General features: G+C 39.7%; 1 protein-coding gene across 3 annotated transcripts; it reads right to left on the reverse strand.

Moving 5' to 3' along the window:
* Positions 1-27,642, reverse strand: LOC128868286 (uncharacterized). 3 transcript variants are annotated; one of them, XM_054110193.1, is made up of 12 exons: positions 27,529-27,642; positions 26,882-27,287; positions 18,089-19,976; positions 13,651-13,820; positions 11,106-11,435; positions 10,553-11,051; positions 10,126-10,452; positions 9,851-10,034; positions 6,456-6,615; positions 6,264-6,387; positions 2,440-2,585; positions 1-2,313 (listed from the first exon to the last, which is right to left on the reverse strand). In XM_054110193.1, exons 1-12 carry the CDS (start codon positions 27,630-27,632, stop codon positions 1,978-1,980), a joined length of 4,674 nt encoding a protein of 1,557 aa, XP_053966168.1. In that variant the 5' UTR covers positions 27,633-27,642; the 3' UTR covers positions 1-1,977. The 3 variants fall into 3 exon arrangements, with proteins under 3 accessions (XP_053966168.1, XP_053966169.1, XP_053966167.1); XM_054110194.1 differs by having other exon boundaries at positions 11,109-11,438; XM_054110192.1 differs by having other exon boundaries at positions 11,106-11,438.

The following is a 27,642-nucleotide window of genomic DNA, read 5'->3' on the forward strand; positions in this document are numbered from 1 at the left end:
AAAAATATTCAGTACTCTCTGTAGTTTGAGTAGTAACAGGAAGTTTGGAATCGGCTGGATCCCTACTTAGGAAATTATTCATGGGTACTCCAGCTAGCGCTACTAATCTCTCTTTTGAACGCGCTACTACTACTACTCCCATAGCTGCTACCTGAGTGTTCGCTTTTTTTTTGTTAGATGGGTTTTGTATGCGGTTTTGCGTTGTTACACTGAAAATATAACCGACAGATTCGGTATGTCCGTATACTGCATGTTTTGTTAGTTGCTGATTTTTTTCTTTCGCCGTATCCATGTGGCTGTCAGCCAAGAATGATAGAGAAGAAGATTTCGCCTTCCGAATTCGCCGTGTCGTAAGAGTCCATAAATAAACCAACAAAAGGAAGGGAAACTACTTGTTTGTGAAGAAGAGAAGTAGGCGAATGCAATGAAAACAACCAAACACAGGAAATTATACGCACACATACATACTTTCCAGCCACGGGGTTTTCCGCTTAAAAACGTGAAAAACTGCATTTGGAGACTTGATATTCATTTGTGCTTTAACAATTTAACACGCGCCACTTCGTTTGTATTAGTTTGTTTAGTTGCAATCTCACAAATCACAATATTACTAAGTTATTCATTGAATTTTCACAAACATGGAATTTTATTGTATTGCGAAGGGAGCGACGTCAGTCATGCCAAAATCGCGAAAAATAAAGTAACTGTTTTTAATGGCACCACCTTACATACTCAATTCGCCTTGGTTGAATACGACTTAAAATTAAATTTTGTTTCTTGCTGATTTGTTTTTTTTTATTTCGCCGTATCCAAGTGGCTGTCAGCACAGAATGAAACAAGGCAAATTCATTTTTTGTTTTCTACTTTTCCAATATTAAGCTTTTACAATCAAACGTACAAAATATTGTTGTTGGTCTAAAACAATCACCTTTAATGAATGCGCCTTGGTTTAGTGTCATCATTTTTAATGAGTGCGCCTTGATTATGATTAGATTTTATCAAGGCGAATCTATTAAAGGTGGTGTTGGTAAATCAGCTGAGTTGTTTTTTTTTCTTTCGTCGTGTCCATGTCGCTGTCAGCTCAGAATGGAACAAGGCGAATTCATTGTTTGTTTTCTAGTTTCTCAATACTTTGCTTTGACAGTGAAACGTACAGAACAGTGTTGTTGGTACAGTATCGCCCCTTCAATGAAAGCGCTTTAGATTTTATAGAATTTATGGAAATTATAGTCAAATCAGAAATGAAAAATGAAATGAAAACTAAATGAAATGCAGAAAAAAAACGAAAGACAACTGTTTTTGGTTCATTCTAGTATGTAAATATCTATAAGTAAACGCTTAAGAGTTAACAACAAATTAAGCAAAACTCACATGTATATGTATGTATGCATGTATGCGTGCATTTACGTACCATTACCGTTTTAGGATTGTTCTAAACATTTTTTAGTTCTTTCATTGCATTCAGAATGTTGCAATCTTTGTGTCAAATTGACATTTAAATTCGGGAATTGACTCGTTTGGCTAATATGTATGTATGTATGTATGTATCTTTGTGGTACCTTTTCTCAACCCCCTTTGTATTTGATAAAAAATAAATTGTTAGCACAAGTGAAGTGTTACACATTCTTTGACTAAACTAGTTTTTGTATGTAAACATATTCCATTTTTCAAATGGCAATATGCCACAAGGATATGATTGATTTTATTTGTTGTTTGCCAAATACATATAAACAAATTGCATCTAATATTGTCTAATTTTGTGTAGAAATTTAACTTTTAGTAAGTTATTTTTTATAATATTTTATATATATATTATTATCTAAAAATTGTCCATATATTCGTATGTATGTATGTATCTTCACACTCTGAATTATTATTATTGTCTTTCTTTCTTTCTAGTCTTTGTCACTATTCGTATTCATTTCAATACTTTAGCCTTCATACACTTTAAATTTCTCATATGTTTGCCAGTTGAACTTAGGTTTTTTTATAATTTTCATAGTAATCAACATCCATTGGACTACGATTTTGATTGTGATATGGTTTTTTGCTACGCACTGGTCCAGTTGCTATATTTGACAGAATATCTGGCCCACCCGGATGTGCGTCATATTTGGAGAACTTTTCTTCGCTCACAGGTTTCGAATACTTTGCCATTTGTTCCTGTATCCATGGCACATACTTGATCACATTCGCATATACGCCGGGTAATTTCGGATGTGCACACATTATGCCCCATGATACGATTCCACCAACAAACCAGCGATCTTTTTCGCCCGGATAGGGGCATAGTAAAGGTCCGCCCGAGTCGCCCTAAGTCGACATGAGAATCGGTTATTAAATCTTACTTATTACTTTTATTTTCACATTGGATTATTGAAAATTTGAAGGAAATTTGATATGATTGAACTTGGGGAAAATTCTTGCTTTGACTCATACCTGACACGCATCCTTTCCGCCTTCTTCATAGCCGGCGCATATCATACCATCAGATACTGTTAAATTGTCTAGCCACAGATCACATTGCTGACGACCAATAATGGGCACTTGCACTTCATTGACAATTGGTTCGTAAGTAGATTTGGCTGTAAAGCGAATTGGGATGATTAAAATACGTCTCATTGACAAAAAAAAGTTTAATATACGTGTAATGTAAATAACGGTATTAGATTATATTATATATGAGAGGGGTGAACAAGTGCAGGCACTCAGTCAAGAAGACTATTTTACTACAGCCAGATAGATTACAGCAGAAAGAATAGAGAGACAGGATAGATGGGATATGAGAAAATACTCTGCAGTGTCCTCATTCTCACAGCAGGTTAGGTATATTGGGCCACCAATGACTCTTATTGTATCCATATGCGTTGTACCCTTTGATTCACCCACCAGTACTCTCAGGTTCTTCCTACTAAGTTTTAGAAGAAATGTCGCTAATTTTCTGTTTGATTCTATTTACGGTGTCCACTATTAAAGTAAAGAATTGTGGGCAGGGTAGGCATATTGGGTCGTCAATGACTCCAACGGTAGCAAAATGCTGACCACAGGGATTGTACCCTCTCATTACACCCACCAGTTCTCTTAGCCTACCCTTCCTACCCACCAGTACTCTTCCTACTAAGTTTTAAGAGAAAGCTCGCTAATTTTCTGTTTGATTCTTTCCCACAGCACTTGGCAACTCAGATCAAGCGTTTTTATGAGGGGACCACATGAAGTCGTCAATCCATAGTTGAATCGATTCAGATTTGGTACCTAGAAATGGTTCATGTCCGACCGACTGTCACATATCCTGCTTTCATTAAGCAGAAGGGTCTGTAGACAGCTGGTTGAACGCCCATTTTCTATGGGCGAAGCACTCGGAAAAGATAGACATCGCAGGCACGGATCACTTTTTGCGCGTCTGTCCGGCCTTCGTTCAAATCAGGCTTGAGGTCTTTGACACTGATGTGTTAAGCACACGATCTATTCAGATTTCTTCGGAAGTGGAGTAGAAAATGAAAAAGGGAAACCGAGTTCAGTACAATGGACTTAATGTTGTCTAAGTGGCGTACTTCTAGTTGTCCCGACAAAAAAGAAGGAGCCTCGTAGTATGCTTTCAGAGCCTTCAGTAGCTAGTTTGTCAGCCAACTTGTTCACTGCAATACCATAATGTCCATGCACGCAAATAAGACAAACTTCGTGGTATTTTCCAACACTGTTCAGTTTTGTTTTACATTCACTGTCTAATTGCGAAGAGTTGCGTGGGTTAGCAAGAGCTTTTATTGCAGCTTGACTGTCACTACAAATTCCAATACTACTACCCCTTTTTACCACTTTTTCTCAATTAGCCAGTGTGCTACACTCAAGATGGCATAGACTACCTGTCCTGCAGCGTAGGAGTACTTAGTGTCTTCGTCTAAGTACCATCCAGATCTGCTACCATCACTGCTTTTGGATCCGTCGGTGTAGAAAGTATGCTGACATCCCATTGATATCTATCTGGGATCAGGACATTATTCTTCCTACCAAAGCTAATATAAGGCACACGATTTCCCGCTGGTATCGAGAACTGTGTGCACTGCTCCGACAACTGGTGGCATATATGACAGTAACCTCATTTCCCCAGAATTCGTTTAACTTGAGCCTGGACGCCATCTTCATCGCTTTCTTTCGAATTTGAAAATCTAGAGGTTGCAAGTTGATAATGGCATTAAGGGCATCGCCATATGTCATATTAATAGTACCTGTGATACACAAGCACACAGAGTTTTACTCTAGAATTAACTATAGTATATGTGTATGTAATAATGGGCCTAAACAGGGTGATGTACAACCAGTGTACTATCGCCGGTCTTAGACCCCATGTCTTGCCAAAGGTTCTCTTACATTGTCAAAAAACTTTTAGTGCTCGAGAGGTTGTCTATTCGCCGTGCATCTTCCAGGTCAGCTTACTATCTAGAAGATGATTACTTCTTTCCATATTGCGTTTCCTAGTGAGAAGTGCCAAGGTACTTTTTATATGATTCACCGAAACACCATGCGAATCGCGTCAATTCTCAATCTTGTTTAGAGCATTTTATTGCATATAGGTATGTAGCTTCTAGTGATCGTCCTGAGATTAGTATGCAGACATCGTCCGCACAAGCTTTGATGTATCCAATTTCCTGCAGATCGTTAAGAAGGGAATCCACAACAAAGGACTAAAGTAGGGGAGAAATTATACCCCCTGGTGGGCAGCTTTTCTTAGCTTCAACATTGAGTCCTTCAACGTTTTCTCCATCTGTGATAAGCAGTATCTTGGATAGCATAGAGTGAATCCATCTGACATTGATTTCTTATACTCCATGCCTTCTGATAGAGGAACACAAAGAGTCGAAGGTAGTATTGTCAAAGCTTCTTCGATGTCTACAAAAACCCCAATACTGTACTCTCTTGTTTCCAACCCTTTTTTGATTAGTCTAAAGCATTCGTGCAGAGCCGATTCACCAGATGACGGTATAGCCCAAATACTAGTTTATTTTTGAGTCCGTAAGTATTACCACATTTCTCCCTCCAAGGAATGAAATTATTGGCTTTATGCTACTCGTAGAACAATGAGTGGGAATATTACAACAACAACCCAAGGCGAGTGCTGCTGTTTCTGTCATTGCTCGATGTTGGCCAACGAAAATGTCTTTGAGAGTTTAAAACCATATTTTCATTTACGGGAAATGACCGCCTGGATTTTGATCTTATGGAGTCAATATCTCCAATTACTTTCAATTACTCTTTGTGGGTTGAGATTGAAAACATAGCATCGACGATCTTGGTTTCAATTGCATGCCATGCCATGCTACGCATCTCATAAAATTTTCGTGTAAGCCGTTGGAACTCTCGGAGCTTCCATTTCACCGCATGGGAGTTCAGTGGCAATTTTAAAGCGTTGGCGGCAGGTAGAAATATAAAATAAAAAAATAAATAAAAAATTAGGTGCCTCATTTTTTTGGCCATAAAGAAAATGTAGACGTCTCTTGGTGTGTTTGAGAGAAAGATTATACGGAAGATTTTTGGACCTTTGCACGTTGGCGACGGCGAGTATCGTAGGCGATGGAACAATGAGTTGTATGAGCTTTATGATGGCATATGCATAGCGCAGCGAATAAAGATCCAGCGGCTACGTTGGCTGGGTCATGTCGTCCGAATGGATACAAACGCTCTGGCTCTTAAGGTATTCGATGCGGTACTAGCTGGTGCTAGCAGAGGGAGAGGAAGGCCTCCTCTACGTTGGAAAGATCAGGTGGAGAAGAATTTGGTTTCACTGTCCAACTGGCGCCGGTTAGCACGAGAGAGAAACAAAACCCGACCAAAATCGCTTCAGCAGTGCAGTTATCGCGTCAATCAAGAAGATGAAGAGAAAATGTAGGTGCTAAAATGAGCGAATTTTTTCTTGTGGGACAATCTAATGCGCATATACAGTCATATATTAGATTGGGATGCAAAAATAAGTTTGCAATTATTATTAGGTGTTTTGGCTGAGCTTGGAGAACAACTGAAGTGACAGATTTCCCATTGACTCCCTATCTCCGACCGATTTGATGTTTCATAGCCGTAATAGATCTTAAATTTTGCATGAAATCCCACTGAGTGATAGTCACGCAAAATACAACTCGGCTGCGGCGGTTGGGAAAATTGCGTTTCCTTTCAAAAAAAAAACGTATACGAATGTGAGATGTGAGGTGTATGGAGGTTAACGAGATGTTATACAAATTATAAGCACATAGGTAGATAAATGTTAAGAAACTTACGATCTTTATTTTCCCGTTTTCCCCAGCCGATTACCGTGCACATTTGATCTGGCTTCAGTTTGATGCCGGGCGGTGGCAGACAAACCGGCAATAAATGCTCGTGAAAAGCGACCCTTGTGGCAAGCTGTAAAATAATATACATGTTGACATGGCCATACAAATCACAATCTTAGCTTTGTATGTGTGACTCACTTGAAATAGCGCTATGTCATTGTCATGAGTGATTAGAGTATTATAATGAGGATGCGGTACAACCGTTTTGACTTTAACCTTTTGGCCTGTATACGTAAAAGAATTTCTGCGCGTAACGCCAAGTTGTATGGTCCAATCTTCCAAGTCAATCACAGTGTGGCTAAAAAGCAAAAGATCCAGGCATATTAGAAAAATACTCACAGTTATTTATTTGATAAAAATCCACTTTTTTTGTTATCCAGGAAAAAGGAGTTTCAAGTTTCAAAGGACTAAATTTTCAGGATAAATAGCTATTTTTTATAGCATCCGTGGCAAACGCTTTATTGTAGGAGGAAAGTTCACCTTTTTTCTCAAGAGGGTATGGGAATAAGTTTCCGTCCTTTCTTAGCCAAAGTTTCGAATTATTTCAACTATTATTTATAATATTAACATATGTGAAGTATGTGCTATTGGAAGTTACAATTTTACTCCATTTTTCAGGCAGCATACGGATTCCTCTGACGAAAAATTCGAGTTCTTTTGAATTGATCCATTCGTTGAGCCAGTTTGCGATGCTCTCGTAAGAAGTGAACCGCTCTCCTATAAGGGCTGACTGCATTGATCGGAACAGATGGTAATCCAACGGTGCAAAATCTGGGGACTACGGCGGGTGGGGCAAGATTTCCCAATTCAGTCCCTCTAAATATTTCTGGACCGATTTAGCAACGTAAGGCCTGGCGTTGTCATGCAGAAAAAACAGTTTGCCATGTCTACCGTCCCATTCCGGTCGCTTTGCTATGAGAGCTCGATTCAAACGCATTAGCTGCAGTTGGTAACGATCGCCAGTGATGGTTTCTGATGGTTTAAGCATGAATATTTTTCTTCGCTGTCGATGGACCTGGCAGGCTCCAACATTTTCGGTGCTTAGGGCTATCATAATAGATCCATTTATCATCAACAGTGACGATGCGATGCATAAAACTTTTCTCTTTTCTGCCGTTTAAGAAGCATCTCACAGGTCACCAAACGTCTCTCGATATCCTTCTCCCTCAATTGATGTGGCACCCAGTTACCTGTTTTCTGGACCATTCCTATCGTCTGCAAACGTTTTCCGACGGTTGATCTGTCACCATCCAACTCTTTAGACATATCACCAAGGGTTCGGCATGAGTCTTCAACCAATAATTGTTGTAGTTGAGTATCTTCGAATTTTTTCGGTGCCCATTCGCGATCTTTATCACTCTCGTCGGAATTGCCACTTTGGAAGCGTCGAAACCACTCTTTCCAAGTTGTATTTGATGGAGGGTGATTACCGTAAATATTGATCCATATACGGACACGTTTCAGCTGCACTTTTCTTTAAAAGGTAATAATGAAGCAAGACTTCCCGCAAATGCTGCTTTTTCGAGACGAACGTAGACATTTTTGACGTCAAATAAAAAGGGATCGTTACAGTTGAAACGAATGTCAACTACTGCGATCGAGATTTCACATATACACCTTCAAATCACCAGTATATTACTACAGCGAACACAAAAATAGTATCAGCAGTGACACCTCTTTTACGAGAGCGAACACTTATTCCCATACCCAATATAATAATTTTGTATCTGTAGTGTGCCCAATGGTCGACATTTCGACCTAAAAGATCTTTTGTGTCTTATTACATATTTTAGAAGTAGTTAATACTAGTCCTGTTGACTGGCACTTCTACCATTAAATATTTTACATCAGGTTTTATTTAACCCATTTTGTCATTGCCTCAGGCTAGGAATTGGTTGAAAGCCAAATTCTTGCAGTAAATTCAGTAAATTTTCCGTCTTGAAACAAGAGCGTTCTTGATTTCATTCGAATCCATTTGATCTCCCTGAAAGATGTGCAGTCTTGTCTTTGCCAAGGCAATAGTAATGATAATGGTTGTACGGGTTAGGCTAAGGCCTTTATGCACTGCGACCAGATTGATCTATTGCGTTCCCCTAATTACTTAATTATAATAATTTAGTAGACCGGGCAATCGAACCAGATCCTTAGGAGTGAGCGAGTATAGGTCTTCCTCCTCTAGTAGGTACGAGCCCAGGATTCTGTGTCTCCTGTGGCCTAATGCCTCACAGTTGGTGATTAAGTGTTCCATAGACTCCTCTTCATCACAGCAGAACCTACATAATCTTGGGGGTATTGCCAAGACAACTGACAATCGGCTGCCGACCACGCCCTAGCGAGTTTATCAGAAATTTCATTGCCTTTTATTCCAGAATGGCCCGAAACCCAACAAAGTACAATTTAGTGGATTGCACTAAGTTGGCTCAGGTTGTTAAGGCATTCGTACACTGGTTTCAATTCCACAGAATGTGAAGCTAGTGCTTTTAATGCCGCTTGACTCTCCGAGTATTTATATACTACAGCTATGTGTGCACCCTTGTTGCTCCTCATATGAATTATTCTCGCACAGATTGAAATTACTCGAATATTTCAGCCTGAAAGACGCTAGGCCATTTGGCCATTGGTTCGGAGATTTTCGTGTTTGGTTCATAGATTCACGTTCAGATTCACGTTAGTATTTGTTTTCGAGCCGTCTGTGAACCATTCAAGACTTTCGAGGGTACGACCCAAGGTCCTTCCAGTTTCTATTTATCTCGGTCCACATTTTGGCATCATACAATCAGTTAATGAACAAATTATATTCTCCTCTGGTATCTCTGTTGTAATATTTGTATGACCAAAGTCACGAAGATCTTTCAAAAGTAAGATTTGAATTTTTAATGCCACTTCTGGCTGCAAATTTTTTGGTCCCTACTATAGCCACAGTGGGACAGCTGTTCATTGCACCGGTTATTGCCAAACAGGCTTGCCTTTGAAAACTACCTCCGATAGGCCCCCATGGCTGTAGTAGCTTTTTCTATCACCGCTTCGAGGTGAGTGTTCCAATTGAGATAAGATAAAGAAATTAACTAAAGAATTGGCGCGTACACTTCTGTTAGGTTTTTGGCCGAGCTCCTCCCCCTATTTGTGGTTTGCCTAGATATTTTACTTCAATTTTTATACCAATGTCCAACTTTAATTTTTGTGTACTGATTGTCTTGCTTGGATTAATAGATGAACCTTCAGCACGATCCCATTCTGATACGAGGATCAGCGCTTGGTTCATGATGTTCGAAATTGTACCTCCAAATGTGTCTGACACAATGACCGTAAAATCAATAAGATTTTAAGATTTACTTAAGCCCATTTTTCGGAAATACAGTCCTTTGAAACTTTAAAGATCTTCTTAAAGAATTAAATTGTTAAGCAAATGAAAAACTGAGTATGCAATATTGCGATATAAAAGCTATAGTTTGACGTGCATATGAAATTTCTCCTGGGTAACTTTTATGCTCGGACAGCGGTAACAACAACAACAAATTAAGAAGAAAGCTTACTTTCCTATACAATGCGATGCTGTGAGCACCCATTGGTCGGAAATTAACACGCCTGCACAGTAAAAGATCTTTTCGGGTCCACCCAAAATGGCGGCTAAAAATGGCCAAGATCCTGGATTTGCCTGATCGCCACCAATGATGCGGCGAGATGGCTTATGACGTCCTCGCTTCACCTTGCCGCATTCTAAAAACCGATTTAAGTTGTTTATAAAAAAGTATAAAAGCGAGCATGAATTTGGCTGTAATTGTTTGTAAAAGTAATAGCAGATAGTCACCATAGTTTGCACACGTCAACTCGGCAATGGGATAGTCCTCACTGGGTGTACAATTGGCGAACTCTTGCATCAAATTTGAATGCTTCTTCGCATACATCTTCCATATGTCAGTGGATACATTGATGGACGTCATTAGAGGTCGATGTGTTTTCAGTGTTACGACGCTGGTCGCATTGACCGCACTGTAGCCCAGCATGGAGCATACGGCTGAAGGAGATACCGCACGATCCCAGTTTTTCACACAGGCTGGTGCCCATTTTTGTGACTTTATACGATAGATTTCCAGCACACCTTTCCCTAAATCGCCATTGCGCTCACTAAGGCGAACTGTGACGTTGAGGAAATGGAAATTTTCAATTAAAATTATACCGATATTTTAAATTTATAAAGTCATCAGGTAATCCATACTCAATCTTGAAGTACTTACTGCAATTACGCTCATCTTGCCCGTATGGACAGTCGATTACACCATCGCATATGTGCTTCATACCTATACAACGATTATCGCCACAATAGATTTCGTCCTTTTGACAACGTTCACATTTCGCTTCATCTGCCTGATCCATGCAATCCAAATGTCCATCGCATACATACTCCTTGGGCAAGCAACGATTTTGGTCACACTGGAATCCATCACATTTGGGGTTCGTTGATGCTATCATCACCTCACGCACCTGGTCCAGTCCAACACAATCTTCGGGATTTTCAAAATCTTTAAACAGTTTACAATTGAGATATTCGGGTAAGGTGAGGCCGAATACATCAAAAAAGAAACCACAACGTCGCATGGTTTCGGTACATAGCGTCTTGCAGGGGGGTACTGTTGCGCCAGTCGCACCACATTTGGGTACAAATAGTGTACAGAGGAAAAGTGAGACTAATTCGTAACATCGCACATCTACCAATGCATCGTATGCATCCAGATCCTGTAGATAATTTTTAAGTAAAAGTAAATGGCAATAAGTAATTGAAGCTTTTACCACTTGAGTTTCCAGTTGACCGAAATGTCCGATATAATTGGGGAACACGGTGTAGTTGTAGGGGATTTGTGGCCCCTGACAAAACTTCACTATGATGGGCAAACAAGTACCGGGCGCAGGATTCTTACCATAGCTTGAAGCATCTTCCACATGGACGGTGTTTATAATAGTTTTGTTGACGAACTTGATGGTCGGATAGGCATTGAAGTATGCCGCTAAACCTCCAGCTATAGCCAATAGCGCAAAAGCATTTATTAATATTTGAAAGAGGCGAAATTTCAAACGACCATTGGTGATGTAAGGATTCGAGCTTTTACGACGATTTATAATCTGCTAATATATAAAAGAAAGGAAAAGAGCTGTAGACTAATAAACACGAAAACTATATAACAAAATGTGTCTATCATACAGGAATATTAAAAATTTTTTGCTAGCTGCTGGGGTGTTCAATAACTTTTGCACTTCGAAAAACACAATTTTATTATTTGAAGTACACTTTATTATTCCGTATAGTCTCCCTAGTATAGTGTAGCCACCCTGCCGGCCGTCGTAGCCGAATGGGTTGGTGCGTGACTTTTTTTTTCCTTGTTCACTCCTCTTGGGAGGATTGGGCCTCGGCAAGACTCAGTCTTGCGTTGGTTTCGTTACTTTATTTTGATTTCTGACAGGGTAGGTAATTAGCCTGCCGCTAACAGTCCTAAGTAGCGGGAATGCCCATCTGCCGTTGCTTAGGAACAACGTCTTCTTACCGCTTTGAGCGCCATCTGTGTTTTACATTTTCCTGGCAGAAGGATCACACAGATGGTTGAGGACTTCACTAAATTTGGTGTGTCTGCGCTATTACCGCGATTGCCCGCTTCCTCTTGCTGGCGCCACTGATACAATGTTTTAGACTCTTAAATAAATAAATAAATAAACTGTCTGTTTTTCTATGTTTTTGCTTGTTTTAGCAGCCACAAAGCAAATAATGCGCTGACTATTGTGCGGGAGTAAGGATTTAAGGGATGGAAAGGATAAGGTTTTGGGGTTGAGGAATGGGATTTTTTGTTTTAGAAACAGGGAAAGTAGGTAAATTTGAAAAAGTGCGAGGACCGTGCTTTACGTGTCATTCGAACCCACAACCTCTGGGATGGCAGGCTAGTGCACTTACGCTAGACTACCGAGGGCGCGTGATTACCATTCGGAATTCGGAGACAACGTAGGTTCGAGTCTCCGTGAAACTCCAAAATGAAGAAAAAGTTTTCTCTATTAGCGGCCACGCTTCGGCAGGCAATGGAAAATCTCCGAGTGTTTTTCTGCCATGAAAAAGCTCTTAATAAAAAAGCCATTTGCCGTGCGGAGTCGGCCTAAAACTGTGGGTGCCTTCATTTGTGAAACTATATCAAGAAGCAGGCCACAAATATGAATTCCATTCCTGAAGTGAGAATCTGGAAGGGCTGCAAAATATGTTTCCACGCATGAACTTTTTTTGGTCTGAAAATAGATGGAAGTTGCTATGGGCCAAATACGGTGATTACGGTGGATGCTTCAACAATTCGAACTTTAATTCATGCATTTTAGCCATTGTCAAAATGCTCTTGTGACAAGGTGCATTGTCCTGATGAAAAAGACTTCTTTTCTTCTTCAGCTAATCGAAAAGGTTACAAAAATATTCCGAATTTATTGTTTCACCAGTTTGCTAGTAATCAACAAATAAAATTATTAAATTTCTCATCCCAAAAATCTGATGATAACACCGTGTTGGCCGATTTCTGGTTCCCACCACTCTTTAGCCTCCCGTTTTGATTTAGGATCATCGTGAAGGACCAAAGTATCATCCATAGTGATGAATCGTTGCACAAAATCCACGTTATTCTTTCGCAAACGCTCTAAAAGTTTTTGAGAAAGTCGCATTCGAATGTGTTTTTGTTTCATTGTTAGCGAATGCGGCACACCCATTGAGCACACAGCTTTCTGAAACCCAATACTTCAGTGAAAATATTGCTTCCACTGCCCACTGAGATGCCTAGGGCTTGTACTAAATTTTTTTCAGCCACTCGATGATTTTCCAATACGATTTCGTGTATTTTTTCTACGATTTCTGGTGTTTTGGACCCCCTGCACGTGGATCGTCATTAAGGCTTCTACGACCACATTTAAACTCAGCAATCCATCTTTTTACTGTACGAATTGATGGCGAAGAGTTCTTATTCACTTTAGACATTCGTTCAAAAATTTCTTTTGCTTTTAAATCTTCCAAAAATAAAAATTCAATCACCGCACGATACTTGATTTTTTCCATTGTGACTCGTCGATACTAAATGACTTGTAACCAAAGAATGAATTGAATGATTGAAATGAAACTTCACATACGTTCATGTGAACAAAACTACACACAAATAAAAAAAAATTTGGCTCCTAGCAACGCTCTCAATTATCGAACCGCAAAACTTATTGAACAACCTAGTATTTAATAATATCTTTACCGCAGAATTCTTCAAACTTTCTGGCACTTGTGTCATTGATATTGCACGGGAAAATGCATACAAAAAATAGTTTTTTTTACCTGATGCTGCAGTGACATCGTGTTGGGCGCCCCATTTTGAAATCGCACAATCGTTTGCAGGCTAGCTGGAGTGGATACGCATTTAGTAAGTGGTGACATAGGAACCGATTGTTCCATCTCTTCGATGGTTTCATTTTGCAGTTTTTGTTTATAGACAATTGGCGCTGGAACTGAAATGGGATTGAGGTTTACATCAGTGTTAAAACATCTATAATTCATTTCACATACTGAATAATGCCAATTAGACATATCACATAATAGACGAAGAAAATGAAATGTAAAAATTTCAAAGAAATCAGAGGAAAACTGAGGGAGTTGTTCAACTGCGACTGATAGAATTTAGCCAGGACAGCTTGGTACAAGAGAGGTTTTAGGCTCAATTGACCGATTTTATTTTAAGAGCGATTTCTTTCACATATTTTATGAAACTTAAAATTACTTAATACCACTTAAAAAAATATATTCAGTTACTAACTACAAATTAAAAAAAAAATTGGTACACTTTGGTTCAAAAGAAAATATAATACTAAAAAAAAGAGAGAGAAAGAGAGAGAGACAGCACAAGTTTCCGATATATTAAATTTTAGAAGTCTCTTTCATATCAAATATTTTTTATCGTTGTATTTTCTGTGCAGGTATACAGATTGTCTCCAATATGGACCTTCTTCTGCTTACTAAAAGCTGCCCAACTAATTCCGAAATAGAAATACTCTCCGTAGAGCAGACGATAATGTTGCCAAAATGGCTTTTCAATAGAATCCGCAAGGAAGTCAACGTCAACCACCCACGAGAGTTCTTCCACCAGGAGTCATTGGAGAACATTTGTTTCCACCCTATGCTTCGACTAGGAGGGATAGGTATAACATGCATTATAAAAAAATTATTCTACAAATGTCAACTTTAAAATTTGCTTGGACTAAGGTACTCATCACAGTACTTGATCCAAACGAGTTCTTTCAGTAAACCTAGGATGCAGCTGGGTTGGGCTAAACATATGCGACTCGCTTCTGGCTGTTCCTCTTCTTTCCCGTTATGGCATCGTATTCTTCTCAAATACGTGTTCTGTTGCAGTTTCTGGGGACTGGTCGCAGCAACAAAATCTGTCGGTGGACCATATTCCAAGCCTGTGAAGATGGCTGCAGTGACTATTGAGTGGCAGTGAGCACTCCCCCCGTGTATTTTTAGGAAGGCTTATGAAACGCTTTTGGTTATACATTGCCAGTAGACGCTTTGCTGGGCGAAGCTTCGCAGTTTGGTGGCTGCTTACAACTTACAGACTTAGCTTTTGTTTAGTAGTGTATTTATATATGTATTTCTGCATGGCAAGGAAGGGATTGGGTTCTATTAGTAATGAGGCCACAGCCTCTCTCTAGGCAATGCATCCGCTGCTTTGTTCCTAGTGATACCCTTGCATCGTGAGATCTTTGTGAGCTGGATGCGATTGTACGTTCTTAATAAATTTGCATTCCATGTAAAATTAATCCAAAGGACTAATGAGGACTTAATCTCGAAGGATGGCAAAGGCTTTGAGTGTAGCCTGACTGTCGCTTAGAATGGTAATTCGATCATCCTGGAGGTTTCTTCCTAAATTGATTTCTGTACACTTCCATTTGGAAAATAAATTACCCTTCGGCTCAGAAAACCCGTTTGGTATTTTTGATTTTAGACACCTGTGAGCCCCGGAATCCGTTTCGCCAACGGCATACGTATTTTTGGAAGACCATTATTTGAAGGCTGATAACTTTTTGAACGATCCTCGTATGGCCAAAAAAAATTTTTGTTTTTAAAAAATAGATCAAAAAATAAACTACTGAAAACAAAAATACAAATACAGTAGGTTCTGTTTTTATGCGGCTTTTTTTATGCGGTTTTGAAATAGTGCGGTTTTTTTTAAATTACAAATTGCATGTCGACCTATCGGGAATTGTACATATAAACAAGATTCTAAGCCAGCTAAGCAAAAACTCATCACAGATTACACCAGAAATGCTAACCCTACAAGTATGAAACCGCCTGCATCACCATCCAGATCAGACGTGTACATTTCCTCAAGAAGTGATTTTACGCCAAATCCTAAACGAATGCGCAACATGCGGGTATTGTCTGAATTTATTTCTGACGAGGTAAATTTATTTTGCGATTCTGACGTTTCTTAAATAAAGATATAATTTTCAAAAATACAATATTTTGTTTATGCGATTTTATTTAATTATTTCAGATTCATGCGGTCTATGGAACGTATCTATAGTTATAATATGGGACTAGTGCCCTTTTTTATGCGATTTTATTACATTATTTCAGATTTATGCGGTTTTAGCACTTTGAAACGTATCTATAATTTTACTATAGAACTAGTAGCTTTTTTTATGCTGTTTTTTTTTTATGCTGTTTCTTGGGGAACGTATCTACCGCATAAAAACAGAACCTACTGTACAAATAAAGAAACACCCTCAAAAACACCATTTCAAATGAGGCGAGGGCCTAAATATCCGTATATAAATATATTTAATTTAATTGTAAGTTTTGGATAGGTGACGCTATAACAAATGAATCAGGAAGAAAGCTTTCTCAAACAGATTTCACTTGAAAGTTGATAATTTGTTTAAATTTTGTTAAGTGCTGGGAACCCTTTCTAAAAATCTTTTGTATGTTACCAATATTTTAATATTTTTATTCTCTTGCCTTTATAACCCAGATATTATCTAAAAATGCTTTATATTCGCTAACCGACTTGTTGATGTTTTGTAGGGAAATAAACTCGTCGGGGTTATGGGCATATGAGTTCCAGGACACTCCGGTGTTCAAGGAAACGAAATTGCCTATAAATTGGCCAACCGTGGATCAGCGGTTCCCCCACAAGGGCCAGAGCCAATAATGGGAATCATCGGAATAGGATCAGCGATTATGTATGCAATTTTCATAAAAAGTTATGGTCCGGTCTAGAACGCTGCAGAACTGCAGGGTGTTTTGTGACAAGTCCGAAAAGAAACGGGCGAACTTTCTTCTAAAACTTGGAAGGAAAGACGTTTGGTTGATGGTCGGTATTATTACAGGGCCCAACCTATGGGGTCAGCATATGACCACCATTGGAATCATTGATGTCCCGATGTGCTTGTCTTGCTTGAAGGAGGCGGATAGCACTGAGCATTTTCTCTGTGAGTGTCCTGCTATAGCAATGCTACGAGTTTTGGGTACCGTTGTCGTGAGAGTGAGTAATATTCATTCTTTAAAACTGGAGGATATTTACAGATTTTCCAAAGAATCGGGAAAATTCTCACAGGACTAACTACCTTTATCTCTGTCTCTGTTCTTTCCTATCTATTTCTCTGATACTTTTCTCCCTTCCTCCTTTACTATCTAGCCTCTTTCTAGAGCTCTAAATAAAATGGGCTTTTTCGATTGAGTGTTTTAGGAGCCCCCAAATCTCTTGGTGCTCTTTGGCTCGACCTATTCAAATTTCAATTTTTTCAAGCTCATCGGCTTATCTGGATATCTAATTTTAGCTGTTCTTCCTTGTAGAACAGATTCAAAAACACCGATATGTATACGTATTTGAAAGCTTTCTCAACTTTTCGAAAACATCTTTCGTTCAATAAAATAAAGTTTCAAGTCAATCGGCGCAAAATTTCCGCAAAATTTTTGCACATTATTTCAGTTGTTTTAATAATTATCAATCTAACAATAATAAATGAGCCCATATTTTGGGTGTAAATCGGTTTTTTTGGCTTAAAAGTGCTATGAAAAATTTAAAAATTGAAAAGAGAAACTTCCCAACGATAATTTGAGAAAAATCTTTTTTAACAAATACATTTAATTTTGCTCGTAGTTTTGATTTTGTGGATAGTAATTCTGATTACGAGATAATTCTTGTGCGAGTTATGATGTACACCGTAAAAAAATCTTTTTTTCGAGACACCTTCGTAGATTAACTGCCTCTCGTCTGATTTTCAATATTTTGCAATGAAAATTTAGGATAATATTATTCAAATGTTGTTAAAATAAAATCTTGCCAACATTGGGCCGGAATAAAAATTTCTGGCCTATTTAAATGATATCATTAAACAGCTCAAATATTGCTCTCTCTGACTTTCATCTGTTGCCATGGCAGCGCCAGGCTGAGCAACGCCTGCTTACTTAAGAAGAGAGCGAAAGTTCGGTAGCTTTGTGGATCGTTTCAGAAGACGATAAGTTTTCCCGATGCGGAATCCACGTGCCACCAAAAGAATGGAAAATGTGTACAATATTTTCAAGAATAAGGGCGCAATCCGTTTCCCTTTATAAAGTTTGAAACTTTAAGAAAAATACATCTACCTGTCTAACCCACATTTGCGGCTCGGAGCAAAAATGCACAATAGATCATTTAGTCGCCATGCAATATGGCCCGATTATAATAATTATAATATCCCACATTTTTTTTCTGATCACCAAACCAACTTACCGCCGCACAACCTTTTGACAGAGAGCGAGGGTAAGAGGGGAGCTTCCATTAGTTTTGTATTGTAACCGGGGCTGGAAGTTTGACTGAAACTATCACTTGAAATATTGGAATCTTGGCGGCAGCTGTATTTGTTGCGTGGCGGTGGTACCACTGGTATCCCCATACTACCCGATGTTATGGCCGCAAATCGTGATCCATTCAAATTAAAACTATCCGCAGAGTCCTGATGTCGAACGCCCATACCCGGGCCGCTTTTGTTGATACGTGCTGCATTTTGCAGCAACGGTACATCCATTAGGTTCTTTGTATTATACCCAGGACTGGAAGTGACGGAAAAACTATCACTAGACAAATTAGAGTCTTGCCGCTGATGTAGCTTCGGATAAACGATTGGTGGAGGTTTACTCTTTCCCAGCTTGTTGCGAATGGTCACCGGTGGCGGTAGCTTTGATGATGGTGGTGATTCAATTTGTGCGCCATTGTTGAGGCTGTGGTCAAAACTAATTTGGCCGCGGGTCGGCGGTACCGGCGGTACTGGACGTTTCGATTGTTGATAAATAATGCCTGAATTTTGTGTGAGTGGTGAAATAGCGGCATTCGATGTGCCACCTGAACCGGACAACAACGAACCGGTGGAAGTACCTGAACCAGCAGATACTGTGGAGGATGTGGACGTGGATGCCGAGACCGAGGAGGCTGCCTTACTACTACCGACACTACCACTGCCGCTGCCACAACCACTGATTTGTAATGACTGTTGCGAACTATTTTGACTACCAGGAGGCGCCATTTTTGGTGGTGCATCTCCATATTGTTTGCGCGTTGGAACTTCGGGTGGCTTTTGTTGGACCAGGCCGTTGAAAGTTTGAGAGTTGGCATTTTTAGACTGACGACTACCAAATGTGTTATTATTATTGGCAATTACATTACTACAACCAATGTGAGTGCGAGTCTCGTTATTATTCAAATTATTATAATCATTCAAGGCATCACTGATCATTGCACGGTCCATTTTGAATGAGTCCTTCGAGAGTGAAGAGTCACTTGTTTTCTCGGTTAGGCAGCTATCCATTGATGATTGAGTGTCAACTGATGAGAAACGACTGCGAAAGTCAGCACTCGTGGAGGAGGAGGCGAAACGCTCACTATGACCGGATCCGTAGCCAGATGAATTTGTAATTGTTGAATCAGCTGTGCTGCTCGATGAACGATTGGCACGCTTTGTGGCGTTACTCAATTCTCCAGTAAATGCACCCAATGTTTTTGCTGTGAAAGCTGTACCAGCTAATTTAACACCCGCAGTGCTTTCGCCAGCAGCTTTGCCGCCGACCTTGACAGGTGTTGATGTCAACGACTCATCAAATACAGAATTCTCCAAACTCATACGATCATCATCTGAAATGCCACCGGCATCCAGACCGCCATCCATATAAAGCGGACGTGTGGACAGCTCAACAAGCAGAGACTGTGATTGCGATTGTGATTGAAATTGACTTTGTAGCTGTGTTGATTCCAATGGGTTAGCGCCGCTTGTATTGTAATAAACTGTGTAACTCTGTTGCTGCAGCAGCCGATGTCCGGATGAGAGCGTTTGTGTTTGCGGCGGATAAACAAATGCGGTGCCTGCACTGATATGTTGTTTATCCTTGGTTGGTGTTTGATTTGCGGATGGGGGTGTGGGCGAGTCAACTGCTGCGTTCCACGCGTAATTGCCACGAAATGTGCGTTTCGGCACGGGTGGGGGTGGTGTATCTAGTACTGAGTTTGCAGCTGCTGCCAATGTTATTGTGGTACCTGTGGTGTTAGATATGTTTGGAGGTTGATTTTTGGTGGTGGAACTATTGGTCACTGTGTTATATGTGAAATTCTTTTTCTCTTTGCCATTCACCTGTAATCAAACAAATAAAACAAAAAAATGGTTGAATATGTGTGTGTATATGTGGATATATACGTATATATGGTTATATGCATATATAAATGTGTGTGAGTACATCACGCGCATTTACTTGAGTCTCTTTACTCATATACGAAAGAATTTGCATGTATGTATCTGTGTAATATGGATGTACACTTGCTTTCATAATAATAGCAGCGCGACATATTGCAAGGGTTCACAATTTTTTTTATTATATTTTTTAATTATTTAAATATAAATATATTTGGCGCTTACACCTTCCTCGTATTTGTGGTGTGCGCCTTGATGCTTTCCCACAAATGTAGGAAACAGTTTTTATGCCACCTCCGAATGTCAGAAAGTGTAAATTTTTTTATTTATTATATTTATTTCATAATCTATATTGCAAATTAGGTACCTTACAACCTAGAAAAAAATCTATTCGGCTACGGCGACCTCATGTATATGTAATCATATTTTACTACTACAACAACAACTATTTAAATAAAAGATTTTCTGTACAATTTTTTGAAAATTCAACAAATTTCCACCAACACTTCAAACCTTTTAATCAGAGATTTCAAAAATATTTTAAGTATGATATTGTTGTTGTTGTAACAGTAATACAATCCCTATCAGTGTAGTGTATATCACCGGCGAGCTTCGACTAACTCGTCTAAAGGTAGGCAGGAAAAGGAAACATGCCTTGGGTCCAGAGGGAGAGGAGTACAACCAGCTGACTACAGTTCCTTCTGCTTTATGGTAGGAGGATCTGCGACAGTCGGTAACATCAATTTTGTCAATCTGCAGCCTCTTTCAGCCTGCCAAGCTCGCTTGTGGGTTGAAGTAACCCGTTTGCAAATCGTGGCTCTGATTGCTGCAGAAAGGAGTGACAGAACGGGCTCCGGGCGAAAGGAGTTTGCCTCAGAGCCCATTCTATCTAAGGAGTCAGAGGTCTCGTTACCAGCGATACCCACATGTCCTGGGACCCATATTATATATATATATAATTGGCGCGTACACCCTTTTTGGATGCTTGGCCGAGCTCCTCCTCCTATTTGTGGTGTGCGTCCATATTAGCAACAGGATATTATGTCTACCGACATAGATTAGCCAGATTTTACAGGACTCAACTACCCTTGAAGTGGTTGGACGGCTGTCTAAGTCCACGATGTCATGTGTGCTGTCGCTGCAGACAGTCAATAAAGAATATTATTTATCCGCTTTGAAGCGTTTGAGAGATGCTGTACGTCGCAAACGGCCGGAAATGTGGGCAAACAATTCTTGGATTTTGCATAATGATAACGCGCCATCGCACCGAGCCCAATTTGTGCTGGATTATTTGACCAAACACCAAGTACATAGATAAATACCATTGTGCAAGCACCGTTTTCACTTGATATGGCCCCGTGCGACTTCTTTTTGTTTCCCAAGTTGAAATTACCATTTCATGGAAGAGGATTTCAGTCGATAGAGGAGATCAAAGAGAATGCGACGAAGGAGCTGAAGGCCCACCCTTCGTCCGCCTACCCGGGCTGCATAAAGGACTGGGTTAAATGTTGACACATGTGTGTTGCTTCAGACGGGTCATATTTTAAAGGAGATAAAATAAATTTGCCTGAAATTTACCTCTGTTTTGTTTTATTTAAACATTCCCGGAACTTTCTGATCATAGGGTACAGCTCCACTTACACAGATGCATGCATTCCAAGAGCAAAGTGCAGTTTTGTCCCGCTGGACTCCACGTAGATGGTCCTGGAGCCATCCGAGAAAATGCGAAAACATTGTTTGCCGGGCTCATTTTCAGAGTTTGGTCACAAATGAGCCTTTGGCAGCCCCTCACTGTATCTCCTTTCAAGTACGACCCCTGAGGGTATAGAGTTAAGAGGCATTGTTGGATCGAAGTACATGCCTTCTCTGTAGTCCAATACCGGATAGGGGCCTTACCAATTCCAATTGTGTTTCAGCCTGCAGATGGCCTTCAAGGCCTCAACATCAAGTAGTGGTAGACTAACCTGAGAATCTAATGTCGAGTCTGAAGTAATCGGAAAAGCTGTGCGTTGTAGTCTCTTTTCTTGATATTTTTCTCTGTAAGAGCGAATTTTCGGAAATGAAGTTCCTGGCAAGTAACTAGACTATTTTTACAAGAAAGCACCTAAAATATTTAATCAAATTTTAATGGGCTATAAAACGGCATGTCTAGAACTTGTCTAAAGATTCTGGCTAAATATTTTTAAATTTTTATGAAAATTTGTTGAATTTTTTTTAAGTTTTGTACGAGGGTTTTGTTGTGGTATCAGCTAGAAAATAAAATAACTAAATAGTCAAAAGTTAGTAAAATGCCGCGCTGCAAGTATTCTGCACACAGGTGTACATATATATGCATGTTTATGTGTATTTATTTCAGCTGAATGTGATTAATGGCTTTGGGGGCATTATTGATTTGAGTTTCGACCGTTGAATGTGCTTATTGGCTCAATGTTTATATTGACTAGAATTTTCGGGAAGATTATTTAAACATACATATATACGCAAATGAGGAAAGATAAAAAGGTAACTTTTATTGTTTGCATTCAATTTACTCACACCATTGCATTTGCTAATTATTATTACTTTTTAATTCTGCCTAATCTACAGTAAATGTGTGGGATGAAAGATTTTCTTGTATATGGAATGTGTATAATTAATGCTTCGAATTAAGCATTGTAATGAGATTTTGGGAAAAGATTTTCGTATCTATATTCTGACTTTTGTGCCGGAAACGTCATTGAACTTGTATGTATGTATGTGTGAGTGTACCGATGTAGGTGCCTCTAAGCCATACGAAACTCTACAAATTCGCTTCACATTACACAGGAGGAGTTAAATTTCAGCTGTTGGTATGGGCTAAAGTTAAGAAAATTTTTAAGTTAGAATTCCAGGGGGTCAATTCGTTCTGTCTAAATGTGAAGTGAAAACAAAGTTGTAAACTCCCAAAAGAATAGGGTTTATTTGATCGACCGTTCATATGAGAATTTGAGTCATCGCTTGGCCACCAGGAGGGCAGCACCCGCCACAGCTAATGGTTTGGGCCACTGTAGCCAGAGATGAGCGCTCTCCAATCGTTTTCATCGAACCTGCCATCCAGTTAAATGCGAAATATTATCGGGAAAGTATTCTGGAGGTTGCTTTGAAGCTGTGGGCAGACAAACATTTTCGCTGGCAGACCATGGACGTTTCAACAGGACTCAGCACCATCTCACAAAGCTCGAGGGAACCAAAAATGGCTAAAACACAACGTTCCTAATTTCATAACGTCCACATAACGGCTCTCAAATTCACCAGACGCGAATCCGATGGATTATTCTCTTTGGGCCATTTTGGAGAGCAAAGTCCGAACTAAAAGATTCACCAGTCGCGAGGCGCTGTAAACAGCCATTATCCAGGAGTGGACCAAAATACCTGCAAGTCACATTCGGGCGCTTTGCGATTCGTTTGTGGACCGTTTTAAGGTCATAGATAAGGCAAAACGTGGTCATAGCGAGCAAAAGTAAATTGTTTCTTAATTTTGAACTATTTGCACACATTTTTTACTTAGAGTTGAATAAAAGTAATTTTCCAAACTAAACTTATTGCCTTTTTAATTGGTTACACTTCGAGTGCCAGACCATGTGTAAAAACCTGAAAAACTGTTCAAATAAACACAGAAAAATAATTTTAATTCAATTTACGTAATGAAAAAAGCTGAATTAATAAATTAAAAAAAGGCAGTTTATTTTAACAACTTAAAAATCACGTCACAAACACAATTAGGTTAAGGATTCGAGGATTTATAAAAGTAGAGTTAATTCTGCATACAATTTTTAGAAACTTTTCGGGTACATCGCTTGCCACGAACCTCCTTTTCTCCATTTTTCCACACACATTTGTCTCTTCCATATGAAAATACTCTGACGTTATAATAAACGTTATAAAAAGCAGGAAAATGGGAAAAGGCTTTTCATTTCGCCTTTACACAGAACGAGAATCGACCCTCAGACAAAGTTTCCACGAAGTTGCGATTTCATACAAATCTTATAGCTATATGAAACACTGAAAGCCATAGCGCTTGGAACTCAAAGTGTGCAAAGCCAACTTACTTTACAGCCTACAAATGTGTGAATATGAAAATCAATCAAAAGTGGCGCAAGTTTGATTGGTGACACAGCATTTCAGTAAGTCGTCTGTAGTCTCTTATACAAAAAATATGTATTGTAATTAGAAGCAATGTTAGATAAAACTAAATTTAAATAGTTAATGAATTATGAAAAATTAATTTTTCAATGAGTCAACTTTTTACTATGAGTCGGTGACTAAATGCGTCGGCATAAATATATTTTCCAATCGACAAGCTGCGATCTAGGCCCTGTCATCGCCATGTTGCGGCTCTTTTCTGGTCAACTCCTGTAAGGAAGAGATCGAACGTCTGTAATGTGCAGGAAACACTTCTCTTATCAGGAAATATTTCACAGAACCAGTTTCAGTTGTCCCTATCTCAGACAACGATGACCCCTTGACTGTTTTTTAAGAGAAACTGTACAATTTATTTAAAAAAAAGCGCAAGACATACAAATATGAAGTTTTATCTTATCGTGTGCTATCTCAAAAACACTTGGACTTCAGTACGTCAGCAGCAAGACGCTTAAAGTACTGAGGATGCCTCGCCATTCAATTTCCAAACTCATAGCGGTGTTCACCGCTCACTAGGTAATCGAAACTCATGCGGAGAAGCTTGGACTTCCGTAGAACCCCCATTGCAGAAGCTGTGGGGATCCCGCAGAGAAAGAGACTGTTGAACCATTTCTTTGCACATGTTTTGGGGAATATGCGCTTGAGGTTCCTTAGTGCTCCTTTCGGGCGTGGTAGGTGGTTTTTCTTCCTTTAAGCTTTGTAATTTTTGCAGGTATCAAAACGGTACTTCCGTGCTACTTGTAGTCTACCCTTGCCATCTAACCTACCGTTCTAGATTCGTCGTATGTAGATTTCAAATCTGGGAAATTGTTATGTTATTTCATGTAGCTTCCATTTCATTTTTTCACTTTTTTTTTTGTCGGGACAGTAAGTACAGCACTCAGACACAATTAAGTCCATTGTACTGCACTCGGATTCCCTTTTTAGCTTTCTCTAAATCTACCCGACCTCCGAAGAAATGTGAGTAGATCTTGTGGTGCCAAGGAGCCAAGGAGGTCGTTTCTTAACACGTTAGTGCCAAAGGTCTTAAGCCTGATTCGAGCGAAGGCAGGGCAGACGCACAGAAAGTGGTCCGCCGTTCTCCTCCTCCTCTTCACAAGCTGGGCAGAGTACACTGTCTGAGATGTCTACCTTTTCTATGTGCTTCGCCCACAGAAAGTGGCCTATTATCAGTCCAACCAGCTGACTGCAGTCCCTTCTGCTTAATGACAGAAGGATTTGCGACAGTCGGTCCGACATGACAGGTAAGATCAGTTTAGTCCATCTGCAGTCTCTCTCAGCCTGCCAAGCTCGCTTGTGGGTTGTAGTGGCAGAACGGGCTCCGAGCGAAAGAAGTTTGCCTCAGAGCCCATCCTATCTAAGGAGTCAGAGGTCTCGCTACTAGTGATACCCACATGTCCTGGGATATTATATATATATATATAATTGGCGCGTACACCCTTTTTGGGTGTTTGGCCGAGCTCCTCCTCCTATTTGTGGTGTGCGTCCATATTAGCATCAGGATATTATATCTACCGACATAGATCAACCTGATTTTACAGGACTCAACTACCCTTGAAGTGGTTGGAGGGCTGTCTAAGACTATGAAGTCATGTGTGCTGTCGCTGCAGACACATACAGATCTGCCTCTCCATCTGTTTTCCACAACAAAGTTCATCGCTTCTTGAACAGCATACACCTCCGCTTGAAAAACAGGTGCGTACATTCCAAGAGCAAAGTCCCGCTGGATTCCACCTAGACCCCAGAGCGATGGGCTACTTTTAAATTAGGTTAGGTTGTGGCGCGGAACCACTTGGACGATAAGTCAAAGAACGTCCTTGCTTATACCATTGCTAAGGGCAAAATTTTTGCGCAAGCAGGCGTTGACGAGGGCATCAAGTGCAATGATACCTACAGCAACTTCGGCAGTAGCGTAGCGGCTCGCTATATAAACGTGCATCAATGGCAAGATCAAAAAGTAGCTGTATGCAATCAAAGGTAGCAGCTCTACCGTTGGGCTAGAAAACCTGGGCTAATCCCCCATCTTGCCGAAATAATTGATTACTGCAACCAAAAGCAAAGTAAAGAGAAATAAATCGAGCCCAGCGTTGACGAACATTTTTAATACGAAACAGGCTAGTCGAATTGGGTACTGGGTTGTACAAACTTTATACGAACCAGGCAATGGTTGGGTTAAGACTAGGGTCGCGGAAAATTTTCAAAATTGAGAGGATGAGCTGCGGCGCAACCAGGCAAAATAGTCTCATGAATGAAATAAATCATGAAATCTTTAGCTCTTTCTTAAAAAATGGCTACCTATTTTATTTTTTAAATAAGCGCAGGTGTCATCCTTTACTAATGCATATTTAACTTTTCACTCCACTCCAGGATAAACTGTTTAAGTAAATTTTATATTTCGGTCTTTTGCTTTTCTTCGTAGTTAGTATCCTGATTCTCAAAGCTCTCATAAGCATAAATGAATGTACGTTTAAGTATATGTGCATATGTATGTGTATATGTATGAGTATACACGCGTATATGTGTTTGTAAATTAGTGCAATGTATGTTCATATACGAGCATGAATGTGTTCGTAATTCGTGGTGTTATCATCAAATGGGCGATCGGGGATCAATTGTGTTTATGTATGTATGTATGTAAGTGTGTGTGGCAGCTTCCATTGCGATTGGCAAATTGCATTCATTGTACTTACGAGGCTTGAAAGCGGCAATGATGCCATCGATTGGATGTCTGGCATCGCCAATTGACCAGCTTTATTATGATTATAATTGTATTGTGGCAACTCGGGAATGGCAACGGTCAATGTTGGTAGTGCGCCTCCAGTTGTAGTCATTGCAGTCAATTGCCGTGACTGCATTTGCATTTGCGAAAGTGTTTTTAATGGCTGTTGTTGTTGCTGCTGCTGTTGTTGCTGCTGTTGTTGTTGATGTTTTTGCTGCTTCTCCTCTAACATGGGATAGTAGTGCGATGAATGTCGTCGCACTACAACATTTACGTTCATCGGCAACAATGCCACTGAGCTGCATTGTTCTTGCTCCTTGTCATAGAAATCCAAGAGCGAGTTGTGTGGCAGTGCCAAACTGGAAGCACGTTCCGATCTACGCACACCATTACATTCAGGCAGCCATTCATTGATGTTAAAACCGACGATGATGATGTTTTTGGTTTTTTTGTTATTGGTTAATGAGAGTAATTAGTACGAATTAATGAGAGAAATATTAAATAGGCAAAAATACCGGCAATTGTTTTTTATTTTTTTATTTTGGTATCGCAATGTTAATATGTGCCTATGTACAAGTATATATACGTATAGTGATAGCATATTCTATAGTAACTTACCGCGAACGATTTCGCTCTCCTACATTTCCAAAATGCTGGTCATTAACGCTCAAATGCTTTTGATTCACTGATAGTGTGGCACTCATGTTTTTCAAAATCGTCATCAATAATGTT

Source organism: Anastrepha ludens, chromosome 6 (genome assembly GCF_028408465.1).
Source record: "Anastrepha ludens isolate Willacy chromosome 6, idAnaLude1.1, whole genome shotgun sequence".
Classification (NCBI taxonomy): domain Eukaryota; kingdom Metazoa; phylum Arthropoda; class Insecta; order Diptera; family Tephritidae; genus Anastrepha; species Anastrepha ludens.